The sequence below is a fragment of the Pungitius pungitius genome, chromosome 17 (assembly GCF_949316345.1).
Source record: "Pungitius pungitius chromosome 17, fPunPun2.1, whole genome shotgun sequence".
NCBI classification, from domain to species: domain Eukaryota; kingdom Metazoa; phylum Chordata; class Actinopteri; order Perciformes; family Gasterosteidae; genus Pungitius; species Pungitius pungitius.
In genome coordinates, this window is record NC_084916.1 from 8,346,783 (window position 1) to 8,364,289 (window position 17,507).

At 44.4% G+C, this 17,507-nt stretch overlaps 1 protein-coding gene across 8 annotated transcripts in view; it reads left to right on the plus strand.

The window, feature by feature from the left end:
- trps1 (trichorhinophalangeal syndrome I) overlaps nt 1–17,507 on the plus strand; it is an 89,378-nt gene that overhangs the window by 26,303 nt on the left and 45,568 nt on the right. For all 8 annotated transcript variants that reach the window (XM_037474103.2, XM_062558437.1, XM_037474105.2 and 5 more), the window contains 2 exons: nt 13,367–14,080; nt 14,407–14,522. In XM_037474103.2, the coding sequence (XP_037330000.2) occupies nt 13,367–14,080; nt 14,407–14,522 (830 nt within the window). The remainder of the gene's footprint in view (nt 1–13,366; nt 14,081–14,406; nt 14,523–17,507) is intronic.

A 17,507-nucleotide genomic window follows, 5' to 3' on the forward strand; every position in this document is an offset into this window, starting at 1 on the left:
GAGTGTACATTGATGCTAGTAGGCCACTGGCACAGAGGCAGTGATTTCGCCTGAATGCCCACGTCAGCTTGCTAACATGCTGACAATGACAAAGCCACCATGATGTCTCTCATATCTATAAACCCAAAGTACATCATGGGTTGTGGGACAAATAGTGTGTACTGAACAGAGGGAGGCGCAAGAAGAAGAGACCGCTAGAGAATAACATCCGAGAAGACGGCTTTTCATTTATTTTTCTTTTCAGTATATAGGTGAATATCTTTGTGGTCAACTCTGTTTGACAGCGCTAATCCTTAACTTTTTTTGAGGACTTTATGGCTTCGGGGAGAGGGGTTTGCAGGATGAAAGAGGAGAGGTGGCTGAAGGCGAGCGAGAGATTCTGAAAGGGCCTCCTTGAAGTGAAATTTTGATGGAAGTAAAACTCCATTTAAACCTCGCGTTCCGGTGCATTCGGGAGCGGTCAGATAGCAACCGGATAGTCCTTGACCACATCAAAGTACAGCTGTTAATGTGCCCCAAAGTGGCATCCAATCGGCCGAAAGATTTCCAGAGAGGTGGTCAGGGACAAGCGAGGTGACCACACTGAACGCACGTTCCATTGGATTCATCCTCCACACACAGCGCACTGGAAAACATCTGGTCTCGGTACTAGACTAGTGTCTCTCGGTCCTACAACAGTGCTCCGCGGTTCTTAATGGCTCTCTCAACAAGTCTGAATGCTATTTAAAAAATAAAAAGCGCCCGTGCAGAAGTAGGTAATAATTACGTCATTTGGGTAGCTTGGGGGGTCGGACAAAGCAACCAAATCTCAACGGGATACGGAGGACACGTATTGCTGTAATGCTGGGGGTAAATGTTACCTGGTTAAATATCTAGATACGTTCTGGGTGCAGGGAGATTTGTAATGCTACGTTTGAAGGGGGCAAGAGCAGAAGGAAGTGACACATAGGTGGAAAGAATCTCATCCCTGCTCCAGTCCACCACTGACTTTCTCTTTTACGGTGTGTCTCAACCATTTGCACAATTTACTCACAAACTATAATTAAGGACTTCTTGTCTTATCTCCAGAGATTCGAAGTAAAGCTACAAGGAGTGTGTGTCTGTGAGCGTGTGTGTCTGATTGTTATCACATTCTTTGACTAAGAGCTGCTTTTAAGGCAATGAATTCCCCTCTCGTCCTTTTTCTGTCCCCCCCCCCCCCTTCGTGGTTTAGCTGTGTGTCTCAATGCCGCCAAGTCTCTTCTTGGGTTCTAACCTCGCTTTCCGTGTGTAGCTCCATGCATGTTGCTGTGTGTGTTGCCCTCTGTGTGTTGCCCTCTGTGTGTTGCCCTCTGTGTGTTGCCCTCTGTGTGTTGCCCTCTGTGTGTTGCCCTCCGTGTGTTGCCCTCCGTGTGTTGCCCTCTGTGTGTTGCCCTCCGTGTGTTGCCCTCTGTGTGTTGCCCTCTGTGTGTTGCCCTCTGTGTGTTGCCCTCTGTGTGTTGCCCTCTGTGTGTTGCCCTCTGTGTGTTGCCCTCTGTGTGTTGCCCTCTGTGTGTGGCCCTCTGTGTTTTGCCCTCCGTGTGTTGCCCTCCGTGTGTTGCTCTCTTAGGTTTGACTGAGACAAGAACCACGAGAGTTTATACATGACTAGCTTCACATTTTACAGCATGTCATGCCTACAGGTTTTTCACTTTAGACTTTTACGGAGAGAGTTATTTTTTTTCATGGGTGGTTTGTTACGTTTGCCTTGTGGATCACTGAAGCATAATACCGCAGACACAAACATTCACTACAGACAACAGGTAGTGATTGATGGACATATTTTAAAGGCACAATTTGTACCGCCTGGCTAATTTTCCCATTGATGTTAATGCAGAATTGACGTTTTCCCCTATGGACATCTATTGTCTTGCACAGCCAAGGTATGGAGCTTTTCTCCTTGGTCATTCCTCTGCAGCGTAGATCAGACAGTGATTGGAGAAAAGAATAAAAAGAGATTGAAAGACAGTGAAGTCAGAGGGAGGGGCATTGAAATAATGAAAGGATTTAGGGTGCAGTTAGATCGGTTTAAGCCCTGAATGTTTTGTGTTTGTGCGTGCCTATGCTTGTGTGTGTGTTTGTGTATTTCTAAGGGTGTACCAGCAGTTAGATGGGTGTGAGAACTAAATATGACATGCCTTTCTGCTTGTTACTGATCCACACCCGAATCTCTTGTAAATCTTTGACCTACCTAATGTGGTCTGATCTAGCTGAGGTAGCATGACTGATCCTCAGCACGCCTTCAAAGAGCCTGATAAGCTCCAACACAACAGGCAAACTACGGTGTGTTAAGATTTCCCTTTTTAGCTTTCTTTTTACAAATGGGACCACAGCATTATTTTGAGGGCCTGGCAAACACAATTTGGGATATTAGAAAACAACGAATTATTGCTATTCTTTTCTCTCCAGATCCTTTAACTTTTGCCGCTGACAGGGTTCTATGTTGCTATCTCTTTATATTTCACAGTCCTTGTACTGTATTTGACAGGTGAGGTCAATGTACATGTGTATTAACAGAAGGACCAGATGGTAATGAGGAGAGATGGTTATCAGCATTGCTGTTTGTCTGTATATCCACGCTGCACCAGTAATACATGATGAAATATGCTGCACGAATCAGACAAGGTTGATGTAGTGTTGTGTCTGCCCTCGGGTGAGAATATGGCGAGAAACCCAACTGATGTGAGAATTTCCACATCAGGTGCTCACATTCCGCTGCTGGCTCTTTTTCTCAATTATTAGAGTGCATTGCAGAGGGGATGCCAGCGCACAATGGACCATTAAGGGTTAATAACCTTCTGTCGATATTTCAGTCAGAGGACCTGTGTCCAAACAACACTCCCCGAATAACTGCCACCTTCATTACAAAGGCCTCTGCTCCCCGGCCCTCTCTAAAATCACCCAGAGACGGATAATCACAGGATCGATTTCAGTTCATCACATTGAGAATGCAGAATAAGATCAAATCAGGTCAATGCACATTGCGGTCACCTCTCTCTCTCTCTCTCTCTCTCTCTCTGTGTGTGTGTGTGTGTGTGTGTGTGTGTGTCTGTGTGAGTGTGAGAGAGAGACACAATGTACGTGTATTAAGGAGCTGTCCGATGTCGCAACGACTTGCAACTTCCCCTAACACAGGAAAGCTCAAAGTGTGTGTGTGTGTGTGTGTGTGTGTGTGTGTGTGTGTGTGGGGAGGAGAAGAGATGAGGACGAGCAACAGGGGCTGTAACCCATTAGAGATGGATGTCAACTCACGAAAGCCCGAGGAAAACCTTCTCCATCACCGCACCACCGGGCAAGAAAGTAGCGGATTTAATTAGGGAAGAACCTTTGGGACTTGAAGAGAAATACAATATTTTCCCTTTGAATGTCTCGAGGTATCACCTTGTATCGCCAAATTCCTGTTTTAAGAGGGATGAGCTGAAAACGTGACACTTAAAACTCCTTCAGATTTCACCTGACAGAGTAACTGCGTCTGTGTGTGCTACCGGCCACAGATCTTCAAAGTGACAGCTTCGGAAGTAAAAGGAATATGTTGTAATTCTTCTGTTTGTTTTCTTATTGGTTTAATTCTTCTAGTTGATTTCATTCCAGCCACAGTAATTATTGTTCAGTCTGTCTTATTGAAATGAGCCTTGATTGTCTAAAGTCAGAACGGTCTTCTGCACTAATGGTCTTAGCTAGTGGTCTTCAGTGCCACTGTCGCCCCTCTGGGTAGGCCAAAAGTCTCATAACCATCCGCTCTCTCTATTTCTGTGTGTGTGTGTGTGTGTGTATTTGTTGGTTGTTATGCAGGATAGAGGAAATGAAAGCTCAGACTGAGCCTCAAGGCTTTCTAAACTGTCTCAGTGTCCTTCATGTGCGTGTGTTTGTGTGTTGCTGTGTGTGTGTCTGAGGCTGAGCACATCTGCTCCCATGCAAACGTTTGGGTGAAAAGACAAGTTAGTGACGAAAAAAAGGACAGAATACACTCAAGTAACCACATTCACACACGCGCACAGATCCAAATACACACACACACGTGCCTTAGAAGTGATTGAATCTCAGCTTTTTTTTTAATTCTAAGAAGTGCTGCCACCTCCTTCCCGTTTATTGTTCTTGTTAGTGTGTCTTCGTCATCTATTTTTTCTTATAAGTGATAGAACACACACACACACACCATTTTGTAGCACTTTCCATTAACGCTTCGCCGCGGGATGTTAACCTCCAAGCTCTATCCAGTAAAAGTGAGTTTTGGGTTAAAGTAAAGCATTGCGTTATCTTGAAAGTTTTTTTGTACAAAAGCAAATTTTTAAATAAAAATGCAATTGTTTATTTCATAACCATTTGAGTTGTGTGTGGTGTATGAAATTACCACTATAAGTGACAGCATTGCATTTGTTTGCTTTAATAGTGCGCTGAATATCCAATAGAGAAGCTTTAAATACCTCCACTTCCAGGAAAAACAACAAACACATTAGCTTATTCCGCCTGCTCACATTCCTACGACCCACTTTGTGTGTGTTAGTGTGTGTCATTTCCTGGTTGTCCCCCAGCAAACCCAAAGCTCTGATCACAGGACGTTGAGAGGAAGTTGTCGGGTCTCCACCACACAGACACACACATCTTATCCCCCGCTTTGACGCTGGTAGGAGGGACTTTAGTGGTGTGCAAAGAGTGACGAGCAGCAGAAATGGGAGGGGCCAACGCTCGGGTGCGATCGTCCTTTTCATTTCTGTTTTCACGTCCTGCTCTCTTTCCTCGTCAAGTGTGAAAATTCTGTCTGTTCCTGCGCCACCGTGCCATCTTTGTCATCTCACCTGTGCCCGGTCCTTCTGTGTGAGGCGTCTGCCGCGGACCATGTTCTCACACATCCGGCTCCTTGTAAACGGGTATATGGGGCCTGTTGTTGCGACCCCGGCGTCACCCGCTCACCTACTACGGCGACGTTGTGAAAAGGCGTGACTTTATGCAAATGTCGACCAGCTGACAGGATTCAAGTGGAATCAGCAGCAAGGAAAGCGCTGGCCCAGTTGGTACCCTTCAGTGACACTGGATTTTGTGGCCGCCTGCTACATGCTTAGCTGTTTGTGCAACATATCCACATTCACCTCACAAAGGCCGGCACGCAGATATGGAAATCTCTTGAGAGCAGTCTGTGGTGGGATGATAGGAACCATTGTTATTGATCAAAATAATTAAATCCTAAAGGAAAATCCGTTTGAGAAGATGCACCTTTGTCGCCGCGTGTTGCGTTCTGGCGCCAAACAGTTGGGGCCTTTTTTTTTTTTGGATCGGTTTGTGTGGCGAGTGGAAACTGTTCCTGATAGTTTTACAGTAGATCAACATCGTCACGCCGACTCAATCCTTTTGTGTCTGAACACCAGCGCAGGAAGTTTGGGAGCCTGCTATGAAACTCATAGGATACTGGACTGCTCTTTAAAGCATGTCTCGTGTACACCATGAATACCTATTTGAGGGGCAAAGGGGTAACTGTGCCAATTGTGTAGTGTGATGTTGTTTTCCTTTCATATTTCTATGATTTGGAGGGCGGCGCCCTTCTATCATTTCTTCACGCTGCTTTTGATGTGTTATTCTTTTCTGTGCATATAATGTGACTGTTTTGTGTATCTCTATGGTTTAGTTTATTTCCTTTGGTAACAAGATTGTTATTTAATACCATTTACCATAGCGGCGTACAATTGCTTTCTTTTTGCTTCGAAGAGTTCCAACACAAGAAAAACGTCTGTTTGTTTATTGGGTTTGCTCTCAGGCGGCAACAGATTTTCAACTGCTAATTGTGTGTGTGTGCCCGTGTGTGTGTGTCTGTGTGTGTGTGTGTGTAATGTGGCGCTTCGTTGATGCGCAGGAAGAAACTAAATGAGGATTTAATGAAGCTCCATTGTTTTTAAGTAATGTAAACGATAAGATGCAAATGGGGGAACTAATCTTTTAATATGGTTTTCAACCTTAATTATGATGGTATAGAATATAGTTGAATGGAATTCTTGTTGAGTTAATCAGTCCTTTCTGCAAAAGTGTGTTAATGTGTTTGTTCCATATGAAGGATAGATAAATGGTATGTTTGAATGTGTTTTCTCTTTCTCTCTCTGTGTGTGTGTGTGTCTGTGTGTGTATTTTTTTGCGTGTGTGCGTGAGCCTCACTGATCTTTTCTTCTCATCAATCTCTGACTCCTGGCAGCGAGAGTAACGATATTTAATGACACACCCTCTTTGCAGTCGCTGTGTGTGTTTCTCATATGCAGCGTGTGATGCTGTGCTCCCCCCTAACAGTAGTGGGATTTATCACTCAAGTTATTAATGTGATTTCACACACCCCCCTCCCCCCTCCTCCACACACACACCCATGTGCATTTAACTGTTGACCACATCTTGTGTACTGCGAAATCTGGTTACGGTGATGTTGTCAGCGATGGTGAAAGAGAGAGAGAGAGAGAGAGAGATTTTAGCTTTCTTAGACGTGACCGCACACACATGGTATGCTCCACAGTCACATTCACACACGGACAGAGTACGCTCTAAGGACCATACCAGGGGAGTGTATGTGTGTGTGTGCGCGTGTGTATGTGTGTAAAGTATGAATCCAGACAGTCATTCTAGAGGCCAGACTATTGAGTCTTATAAACTCTCAGGTCAGAGATTATTGAAATAGCAGAAGAGATATATAGTGTGTGTGTGTGTGTGTGTGTGTGTGTTCTGTTGCACCGTTTTACTAATACATTGCAAATTGCTGAGAAGACCCAGAAATACACACACACTTGAATGCTTGTGATGTAAAGAGCCTAGGTGTGTGTGTAAAAGATTTGGATTCATGCTGCTCGCAGCTTGGATCTGTGTGTGTGTGTGTGTGTGTGTTGTAATACTGATTTATTTGACCATCATTTATAGTCCCTTTGGGTACTGAACCAGCAACCTTTTGGCAGTCTCTCACACACACACGCACACACACACACACACACACACACACACACACAGGCAGCCCGTTGTGTAGGCCAATCGTAACAACATGTACCTTGCTTTAACCTAATAACCTCCAGCAATTTGGATAGAACAGCTTGGACAGCCTAATAAGGTCCCACACTCTCCTCCAGACAAACTGTGCAACTTGTTTTTAAACTCCTCTGACCCACCTGTGGGCCCACACTTCAAAATAAAGTTTTATAGAGTGTGGCTCCCAGGCTGTTGGTGCAGCGCACACACAAATGCGCCCAGATGAAAACAGCTAGTTTGTGTCATGCAGAGTAAGTCGCAGTTGGAGAGGTGGGGTTTCTCTCGCTTCTAACACGTTGTTTCCCTCTTGTGTGTTTGTGTGTGTGTTGTAAAGTTGATGCGTAAATTGAGCTTGAAAGCAGAAACACTGCTGTTTCTATTTGTACACCAGTTGGAGAGAGTCTCCCCCACAGAAGTGAGGAAACCTCTCTTCGTTGTCAGGTGGTTTTTGAGGTGCACATAGAAACCCCCAAGCTCTCTTTAGCCAAAAGACCATGGTTATACTGGACATGAACATGGACGTGTGTGTCTGTGTCTCCGGCCTCTACCAGTACTCTGCCTTTAGCTCCCCAGGGGAGGAAGCCCTCCTACAGAGTATCACACAGCCCGCACACTGAAGTGCTTCCCATGCAGACCCTGTGTGGTGCAGTAATCCCAAGCATTTAATAGTGCTCAGACTCCTCTTTTAATAAAGTTTATTTGGGAGTGGAGTGGGGGGGTATGTTTCTGTGCAGGAAGGATTGATACAGTAGTCTTCTGTGTGTTTTTAGTAATGTGTCGTGTATTGTCAGGTTCTGAATCATTGCTTTTTTGTGAAGTGTAATCAACAACATCGACTAGAATTATCAAGGCAGTTTCTTCATATTGTTTGTCAAAATCCAATTATCTTGTCTTCCTGTAGAACAAGAAATGATGTGTTCCTGCATGAGCTGGCATCATCCAATTTAGTCCATTAACGCCATGACATCCATTCATCAATCAATCTGCAACTCAAGAGCTTTGTGTGGAACTCCGTATCAGCTAGCGCATCCGTATAGCTACATTTTAATCCCGCCCACTTTCAAATAAGTCCCTACTGATTTCAAAACGACCCACATGCGCACACACACGCACACAGAAAACACAGGCCAAGACATTAGTCTCAGTCTCAGCCTGTTCCATTCTTTGAACATTTATTCGCCATATTTAATGGACGGATTTCCATCCGTCAGTCACACAGAGCGACTGAAGGTGTCGCGCAATCATCCTAACACACACTCACACTGCTACCAACACATCAAGGTTTATGTAAGGACAGCACAGAAGTATGGGCAGGAAACCAGTGGTGCAGATCGAGGCGGCTCCGGTGAAGGGGAGGTAGTCTCATAGCAAGAGGGAGAGGTATTGAAATGTGAACCTCTGATTAAGTTTGACATTTAAGATGGCATATTTCGCATGCAGTTACCCAATTACAAATGAGACCTACACAGACCATACGTGTGTGTGTGTGTGTGATTCGACTTGATCCGTGGCTGGAATGAATTGGGCCCCCGCTACCCAACAGATGAAAAGAGAGAGAGAGCGTGTGTGTGTGTGTGTGTGTGTGTGTGTGTGTGTGTGTGTGTGTGTGTGTGTGTGTGTGTGCGTGTGGTGGTCCATATTCAGAGGGATGGGTTTTGCAACCACGTGTGTGTGTGTGTGTGTGAGAAACTTCTGGCAGCGATTAGGGGCCTAGCAGGCAACTGAAAACTTTTAGTCTTAAAATGGCAGGTGGACTCTGTCTCGCAGTGATTTTATGTCCCCCCCCTCCTCTCTCTCTCCCTTCTGTTTCTGTCTCTTAACCCCCTCCCTGTCTCCAATTAGACTCCTGCCTCTGCCAAATCAATTCCAAGCTGTTACTTACCCTCCAAAACTGAAATGCTCCCTTTAGCCAATTCTGTCCATATTGTTTCACCCATCAGGCGTGGAACTGAGCCCGGCCGATTCCTATTATTATCCCTCCGCTCTAAATAGGCTCGGTTTCACGGCCGGAACGCTTTTGTCTGTGCGGTTACTAAAGCGGTCGCGTGCGCGCTTCCATTAATATTTCCCTCTGCTGCTTTCATTCACCGTCACGTCACCTGAAGGTAGCATCCAGTTCAGCGTGACTCCCATTTTGTGCACCAGTGGCCTTCCTGGAGCTAGTAATCTGTGACACCTTCATGGGAATAAACGACTGCTGTGTGATACGACGCAGTCTTGAAAGCTTGAACATTTCGCAGCCATCACAACAACAACAACAACAACAACAACAGCAGCAGCTGCCGTCTGCCAAGTCCTCCAGGGAAAAGTCCTTTTTAAGGACAGGACAGGAAGTGAAGTGTTTCCGCTCCCTGCAAGCTACTTGGCAGCAGTGGTATTTATTTGGTGTAACGAGACATTATTTAATCACGGATAGCAAGCCACAGGCTGAAGATACACAATGGGGTTTTATTTGCAGCCATAATTGTCTCCTTGATTCCTCTCCAAATCTGAATGTGAGAAGAATGTCTGTAAATTGTGCTTAACACGATCAATGATATCTTGATCAGAATACACTGGATCCAGTTGGGATGTTTTTTTTGCTGTCAGGTTGCTCTTTCATTGATCCAGCTGATTCGGCTAATAAAACACGCAGTTTTGTTGCTGTGGCCTGCAGAAACCACCGTGATGCACAACTCTATCTTCCAAGTTTTGGGCAAATCAGACCCAAAATGTGCCAGCAATCATGTGTTTGAGACTGTCTAAGTGTCCAGTGGCTCCATTGGAACACCGCTCTGCGTCTGTTGGCGAAACTCAAACTCACTTTGGGGATGAAGGGATGTTTTAAAGTAGACATACGAATAGTCATCCACCTTTTGGGAATGTGAAGCTCATCTGCTCTTTGTCTTGTTCCCTCCTGCTGAACTGCCTTTCTTTGCTCCTGTTTCCCCAGACCATCTCTTTTCATTTTTAAATGACGAAAATATGTATAGTCGTTCCTGTCTCCTCCTCTCTGAGCTCCCCTCCTTCCATTCACCCATCTTTGTTTTCATTAGGAGTCGTTTACCTTCGTTTTCCCTTTGCCCTTCCTTCCACAGTTAAACATACTCGCCCTCAATGCACCATCACTTCTACGTTCATCTATCGTTCCATGAACCAACAATGAATCAGAGGAACGGTATTACAAGGACGGAATGAAATAAAGACTTGAGACAACAGTATGAAACCAAAGGGCAAAGCTTGACGGATATCTCTGTAAGGCCCGGCCTTCGGCATTGTTTCTTCACATGTCACCCGGTAATCCTTTTGTTTATGAAAGTACAGGATGCCAATTAACGCTCACCCACAAGGAGGGGAGGAACAGAGCTATCTGAAGGCAGCAGTTATATGAGACTGCGTTAAGATTATGTATGAAACCCATCAATTAGAGTGACTTTATAATTAGCAGTCAGACAACGGGTTTGGAGTCACTGGATGTTGACAGATTTACTGTTTATCTATCGTTTTGCATTCGGGAGGTCGTTGGTGTTCTAATTAGAGTGTTATGTAAAGTGTTATGTGATCTCGTGCAATAGTTAACCCAAAGCCATCCCTGAGGAACATCATACCATATACTGATAAAAAACACAAAAGCTTTTCGCCAGGGATGAGTTTTATTACCATTGTAATTAAATTCACCAAGCTGGAGAAAGAAATCCTTTCATTTTATGACACAATCAAAATGTCCAAAGAGCAGAAATACACCACGGAGACGTACCTCGCCCCCCTGGGTACTTCCTCCACCGGATGTCTTGGGGGCGAGTATTGGCAAATTCAGACACAAGCCTCACTTGCGTTGGGGGTAGTTGTCGTTGATGGTAATGATTAACTGTCACATTCATCCTCTCTGTGGCATTGAGGCCATTGTGGTGTGTCGGGGCTAATTGTAGCTAGTAGCAGTAGTTGCTATGTGGTATGTTGTGGTGGGTTGTACCTAATTGTAGTTGATAGTAATGGTTCCAGTCTGTGTATACAGCCTGAAGCGGACAAAGGTTGTACTACATCACACACACACACACACACACACACACACCTCTTCTTCTTTCCCACCCACTGGATTCATGCAACTGGTGCGCCAGCAGTATGCAAAGAAATATATGATGCCAATGTAAATAAATGTTGGGTCATAATATCGCTCTTATAATTTACCTTTCCGCTCTCGTCCCCAAAGTAATTCGTAGTTTTCTTCTCGTTGCTTTGATTAACTTTTGAAGTCGCTGCTGGATTTATTCGGGGCAGATGGAAACAGTGTTGGGTCAGTCAGTGCTTCTTACAGTAGGTCGGGATTTCAGCTTCATCGCTTTACCACAACGATCTGTAGTTTTCCTGTGTGTGTGCGTGTGTGTGCGTGCGTGCGTGTGTGTGTGTGTGTGAATGATGAATTCTGACTGGGTGTGGTGAACATCAGATGAGATTTTCCTCTCTCCCTGCACTCTCTCACACACACACACACCCACAGTGAGTGCCAGGGCTGGTCTAGGCGTGGGCCCTTTCAGACATAAATTGCTTTATTTTAATAGTTGTATGGCGGAGAAAGAGGGAAAGAAGAAATGGTAAAATACTAGAAAAGGCCATACAGAGAAAATTGGATTCAACAAAGAAAGCAGGCCTGCCTCTGTCATTTCTCTACTGCCTTTTTTGTGAGTGTGATTTATTTTCTCTTCTCTTCCTAATCCTCTAGATGACAGGGTTGATAAAATATGTTCCTTAAATATAAGGTTTATTTATCTGTAAATCTTGTTTGTTTGTGGCCTTGTGATTTTCTGTATTCAACACTCCCTTTGTAATTGTCTTTCTCTAAGTGTGTGTGTGTGTGTGTGTGTGTGTGTGTGTGTGTGTGTGTGTGTGTGACTGCGCTGATTCTTTCGTGATTCTCTTTCACTGTTTGCAGTTTGCTATCAGTAAATAAAAACAAATGTTTATCTCTCACGCAAAAGTTAGCCACATGGTCGCACGCATGCTCCAACTGTTTCCAATTCACACATATCCTCAAAAAGGAATTACACACACACACAGACACACACACGCAAACACACACAAACGCCTCACTTTTATTGCATTGATATAAAAATGATCAGCTGTTGGCATCTTTGGCTTTGACTGTTTACTACTGCTCACACATACAAACACAGCGTATGGGTCAATGGGTTGACTGTGTTTACAACTGAATATGGACCACCGCACGCACGCACACACACACACACACACACGGTTGCAAAACCCATCTCTCTGCCATGACTGTTGTGAACAGAGCGACCACAATTGTTCTCTTTTCAAACAAAAGAAACATTATGGGTTTAACATAAAACACATGGTTGGTTACTTGATGGCTTTGTGGAGCGATTATAAGGGAAGAGATGGTGGGACAAAGCAGTAACTGAAAGAAATCTTTGTAATGATGGAACAACTCAAATTATCGTACCATCTCAAAGAGGATAGTGGAGACCAAAACATGACTGACTTTTGAGTTTTGTTATGTTGATTACAATGATGCATAACTAAAATGAGAGATTTAAAATGGGAAAGAAGAGCAGAGAATGAAGAAATGAGAAAAAAAGGTCAAGAGGTGATACAGAAAGAGCAGGAGGGACAATGAGAGATGAAAAAAATGAATCAAAGGCGCGTGGAAAGAGATGCAAGAAAGAAGGCGAGAGGGGATCTCCGGAGGGGATGAATTGCAGTCTGCCGCCTCCCCTCATCCATCTTTCTGATACGGCCAGTGGGGTTTGATGTGGTTGTCTGTCGTCCATTCTCCCCGTTCCTCCCGCTCCACTCTCCGTCTACCCCGTTTCTGCCTCGCCCTCCCTCCCTCTCTCTCTCACTCACTACCACCCCTGCCTCGCAGTCCCTCAGATATGGTTTTGGGTTTTGATGTGGTCCGGGCGTTGAAGTTTCCCACGGATGGTTTCCATAACGATAAAAACGATTCACTCCCTCGCTTAAGAGGGGAAGGAGAAATAAAGTTGCAACAAACATCCGAACACGCATCCATAGGAAACCTCTCGCAGCTTAGATGTTTCTGATTTGCTGAGTTCGCTGCTGAGCATCGTCACACACATTCATAAATCAAATCAAAGCTATTCTGTACACAGACATCATTGTCAGAAAATGTTATTAGCGTGTGTGTGTGTGTGTGTGCGCAATCCACTGTATATTATCGGAGACACCTTGTATCAGTTAGTGTCTTGATTTGAAGGGATTATGACAATCTGCTTGATATTCCCTACTCTTAGTTCTTTCCCATGTGCATGAACAATACATCATCTACAACATATCAGTGAACAATGCAGCGAAAACCAATTCATTCTGTCATTTTCTCCCGATGTCTCTTTCCAATTCTCAGCGATGGTGAGGAAGAAGAATCCCCCTATCCGGAGTGTAGGAGGAGAGGAGGAGGAGGAGGAGGAAGAGGGGAGGAGGCCAACGGGAGAAGAGGAAGAGGAGGGAGAGGAGGAGGGGAGAGTCGGAGCAGAGGCCGAAAGGATAAACCGGCCCTCTGAACCAGAATCCTCGGACCGGATCAGGGGCGATGAGGAGCAGGAAGAGGAGGAAGGGGGCGAGAGCGAGTGCGTCTCCTCATCCATCTCTCCCTTGTCTGTTGGGGAGCCCTACAGCAATGAGGAGAGAAGGGGGAGGAGAGAGAGAAGGGGAAGAGCCAACCACGGGGGAGCGGCGTTAAGTGACAGACTGGAGAGCCAGTCGGAGCTCGAGGACATTGAGAAGGGGTCAGAGGAAGGAGAGAGGAGGGAGAGAGGCCGAGGGGAGGCAGATCACCTCGCTGCTCATCTCCTCTCCGCCCCCCACCTCCTCCCCCGACAGGAAGGAGGGGAGGAGTCGACAACTGACACCCCGCCACTTTCTTCCAGCCCCTCTCCCAAACTCCAGGACTTCAAGTGCAACGTGTGCGGCTACGGTTACTATGGCAACGACCCCGCCGACCTGGTGAAGCACTTTAGGAAGTATCACCTGGGCCTGCACAACCGCACACGGCAGGATGCCGCCCTCGACACGCACATCCTGGCCCTCCACAACATGGCTCCCCAAAACACGCCTCTAGGTAACTCCAGCTCTCTCTGGAATGTCTTCGACTTGTAATGATGCTTAATGTGTAAAATTATTTACTGGAATTTATTGGAATTCAAACTAACAGGGATCTCAAAACCACATTTATTTTATTTTAATTTTGTAAAGCTTATTGATGTATACTCCAGGACGACCGGTTCCTTGCAACAACAACATCAACAACAAGGCCCTGATTGTCGATCTAAATGTTCCACTTCTTCTTGAGAGGTCACACATGTCCTCGGATGGTTTTGCCCCTGGCAGTCTGACCCCCCCTTTGTTTATCTGCTTTGAACCGCGTCTTGTGTTTTCTGCTCCCAGATGTCCAGGCCGGACAGGGGCAGAGGAACCAAGCCAAAGAGTCGTGGAAGACTAGACCAGATGTGCACATTCAACAGCACAGGACTGTTATGATGAACGGCACATATGACGTACAGGTGAGCACTCGCCGTGGTTAGTAAATACAGGTTTTGGTGTGACGGCATTGAATAAATGGGAAGGAGGGTAAGGTGGTCGACGGGTGAAACAAAGGCTTACCAGTTGAGTTGAGCTTTGGTTTGCAGCGTCCTGCCGTTTCCGCCGAAGTCCAATCCAAAGGCGCGTCATCGGAGCCGAAGGCCCTTAGCAACACTCACTTTCCTAATTTCCTAAAAGACTTCAACCCCACTGAAGTTTTTCCACTTGGGAAACATGGTTCTCGCTTTTATGGTTTTATCAATCAACATTTTCTTTTTAATTTGATGTCATGGTCCAAGAAAGCCAAAATGACAGAAAATACAGAGGATACAGTGTTGCCTCCTTTTTACTAAACTGCTCTCATGGCAACAGAAAATTGGGCATTATGAATGTTAGAGAGGGAAGGTGACAAGTTTTATTTCTAGAAGCTCTTTAGAGGTGTGCAGCGGCAAATGCCTCCCTTTTACATCTTTGCATCTGCCTGTCATGAATACAAACGTTCTGACAGCATATTGTTTATATATTTCAGTAGCATTTATTTCAAATGTACTACTGCAAAGACGGTACTTGGCAAATTCCTTAACCATTTACAATATTTTCCTGCAAATTTTTAAATGTTTGGGGACTCTCAAAATGAGGAACCAATTAAACGCTAACACCAGTTAGACAGAAGTAATAAATCTATGAATCTAATTTATTGGGTTAAACAATCTGCGACTGATTTGAGACATACGGTGTGTGTTATTTGGACAGTGAGGCATTGTGGGGCATGTCATGACATTTTATAGACTGGCCTAGAAAGACACTGAACAAATTGCACCTGGCAAACAGGCCACACACAGGTGTACTCACACATCAACAGGGACACGGTCTACTTATATATCTCTCGTTAGGTATTGCATCATAGTGGTGTAAATGATGGCTAACAAATCAGCATTTATTTCCCATCCCTTATATTCAGCACTAAGTTTGCAGAAAAAGGACAAAGTCCTTTATCGGATGGGAGCTACTGTGCAGGATAAAAGCAGGACTTTGGCAAACCTTTTGGGTGCAATTCATATTCCTTCAAGATACTGTCCATGTACTGAAAGATGATTAAATTTTACCTCAATTACTGTAATGATATTCCATCATGCCGCATTAAGATGTCAGTCAGTAATTTGCACCTGCAGTCTGGACATCAACAGATGAGACAATCAATTTGGGTCTTGGTGATTTAGTTTCAGTGAAACAGCCGTAGAGTTTGTTGAGAACAAAAAGCTGCCAAGTGTCTACTTAACATTGTACACAGTTTAATTATTGTAGATATTAAAGCCTCAGCCAAGTGTATTTATATGTTTATCTTTGCTCTAGAAATGTCACTTCAAAGCCTGCAAGCCCAGTATTTATTGCCTTGTGTAAACTCATGCAGATCTCTAGAGCTTCTTTTTAAGATGATTTATTGTAGCTGATTTATTGTATATTGTGTGTAGCATAGGTCTTTTTGGAAACTCGTATTGGAATATGCAATAGATACATATGCACTTATTGCTTGTTGGCAAGAATGGGAAACTTGATTAGATTAAATACAACTTAAATTAACTTTCAAGGGAGAAGTAGAAGTGAAACACCAACAACAGGCCATCATTGGAAAAAGAGGAAAATTTGTACACAAATGACTTATTGAAAGCAATTTTGACCTCATTACATTAAATGGATATGTTTAATTAGACAATTGAGATTGTAGTGTTGTATGAAAGCTGCAATATGTTCTGTCCATATGTTCTGGCTAATTATCAAGAATAAATCCATACAGATTAATGCTTTTTAGCAGTTGGACAGGTCATCACAATCCTTAAAAGTCCTCCCGCTCAAAAGTCAATACGGCAATTAACAAATAATTTTACTGTGTGCACATACATTTTAGTTACCTAATTGGATAATTAGTTGTATCTGATTTCAGTGTTTCATGATTCGTAAGCGTTTGTCTTAAGACAACCTTCCAAACAAGTTTTCTCCTCTAAAAGGAGCTGTCAAGGCACAGTTAATGGAGTCCCCCCCCCCTCCCTTGAGCATACCCTCACCACATGGCCTGTATCTCTCCAGCAGGTCAGATGTTTAACTGGGCAAGTCGACGCATCGGTGATCCTCCTGACCTTTAATTAAAGAGCGAGCATGGAGCCGACGCCAAATAGCCTCTCACCTGGGGCTTTCGTAGGAAGCCTCCAAAATCTGTGTGCGTAGAAGCCCGGGGCTAAAGACGTGCCGTGTTAAATAATCAAGCGTTCTCAGAGGCCCATGTGGGCGTCACTGGGCCCCACAGTGGTTGTTTGTAATTGTAATTTTTTTTTTCCTTGGTCTACTACAGTTACTGGTACACTTGGCTCAAGGTTTAGGACTTGTGTGTCAACAACAGAGCTTTGTCTGGAAGGTTTAAACGAGATGATTTAATAAACATGTAGGTTTTTCAAACTTGTTTATGTGTGTATGAGAAATTGTCGGAGTTTCATTCCACTTAAATCAGGACTCTGTAATGGCCATGTAAAAGTCACGTAATGTGCACACACGCACGCGTACACACGCATGCACAGTCAGAAATAGAAAATCCAGTGGGTTTAAGTTGTCATTATGGAGGAAAAGTGAAGAAAAAAAAAAATATATATATATATTTAAAGAAAAAAAAACGAATGAAAGGGCTCTCTATTCTCTCCATCTCTCCTTGCTCACTTTTTCTCTCCCGCCCACGTTTGGAAAATTCCATGTTGTCATTTGCTGAGGCGAGATTCCCTGTCAACCAATGACATTGCAGGGAAAAAAAGACTTAGGATGAGAGAGATGGAAGAGGAAAGGAGAGAAGGGAGCTGAAAGGACAGCTAAGAAGCCTTTGAAAGCAGTAGTTCTAATTGACTGTTAGGCTGTGTAATCAAACAGCTGTCAGACGCATTTAACTTTCTTTTTCTGGCTCTCTTCTCCAGTTGTCTCCCTCA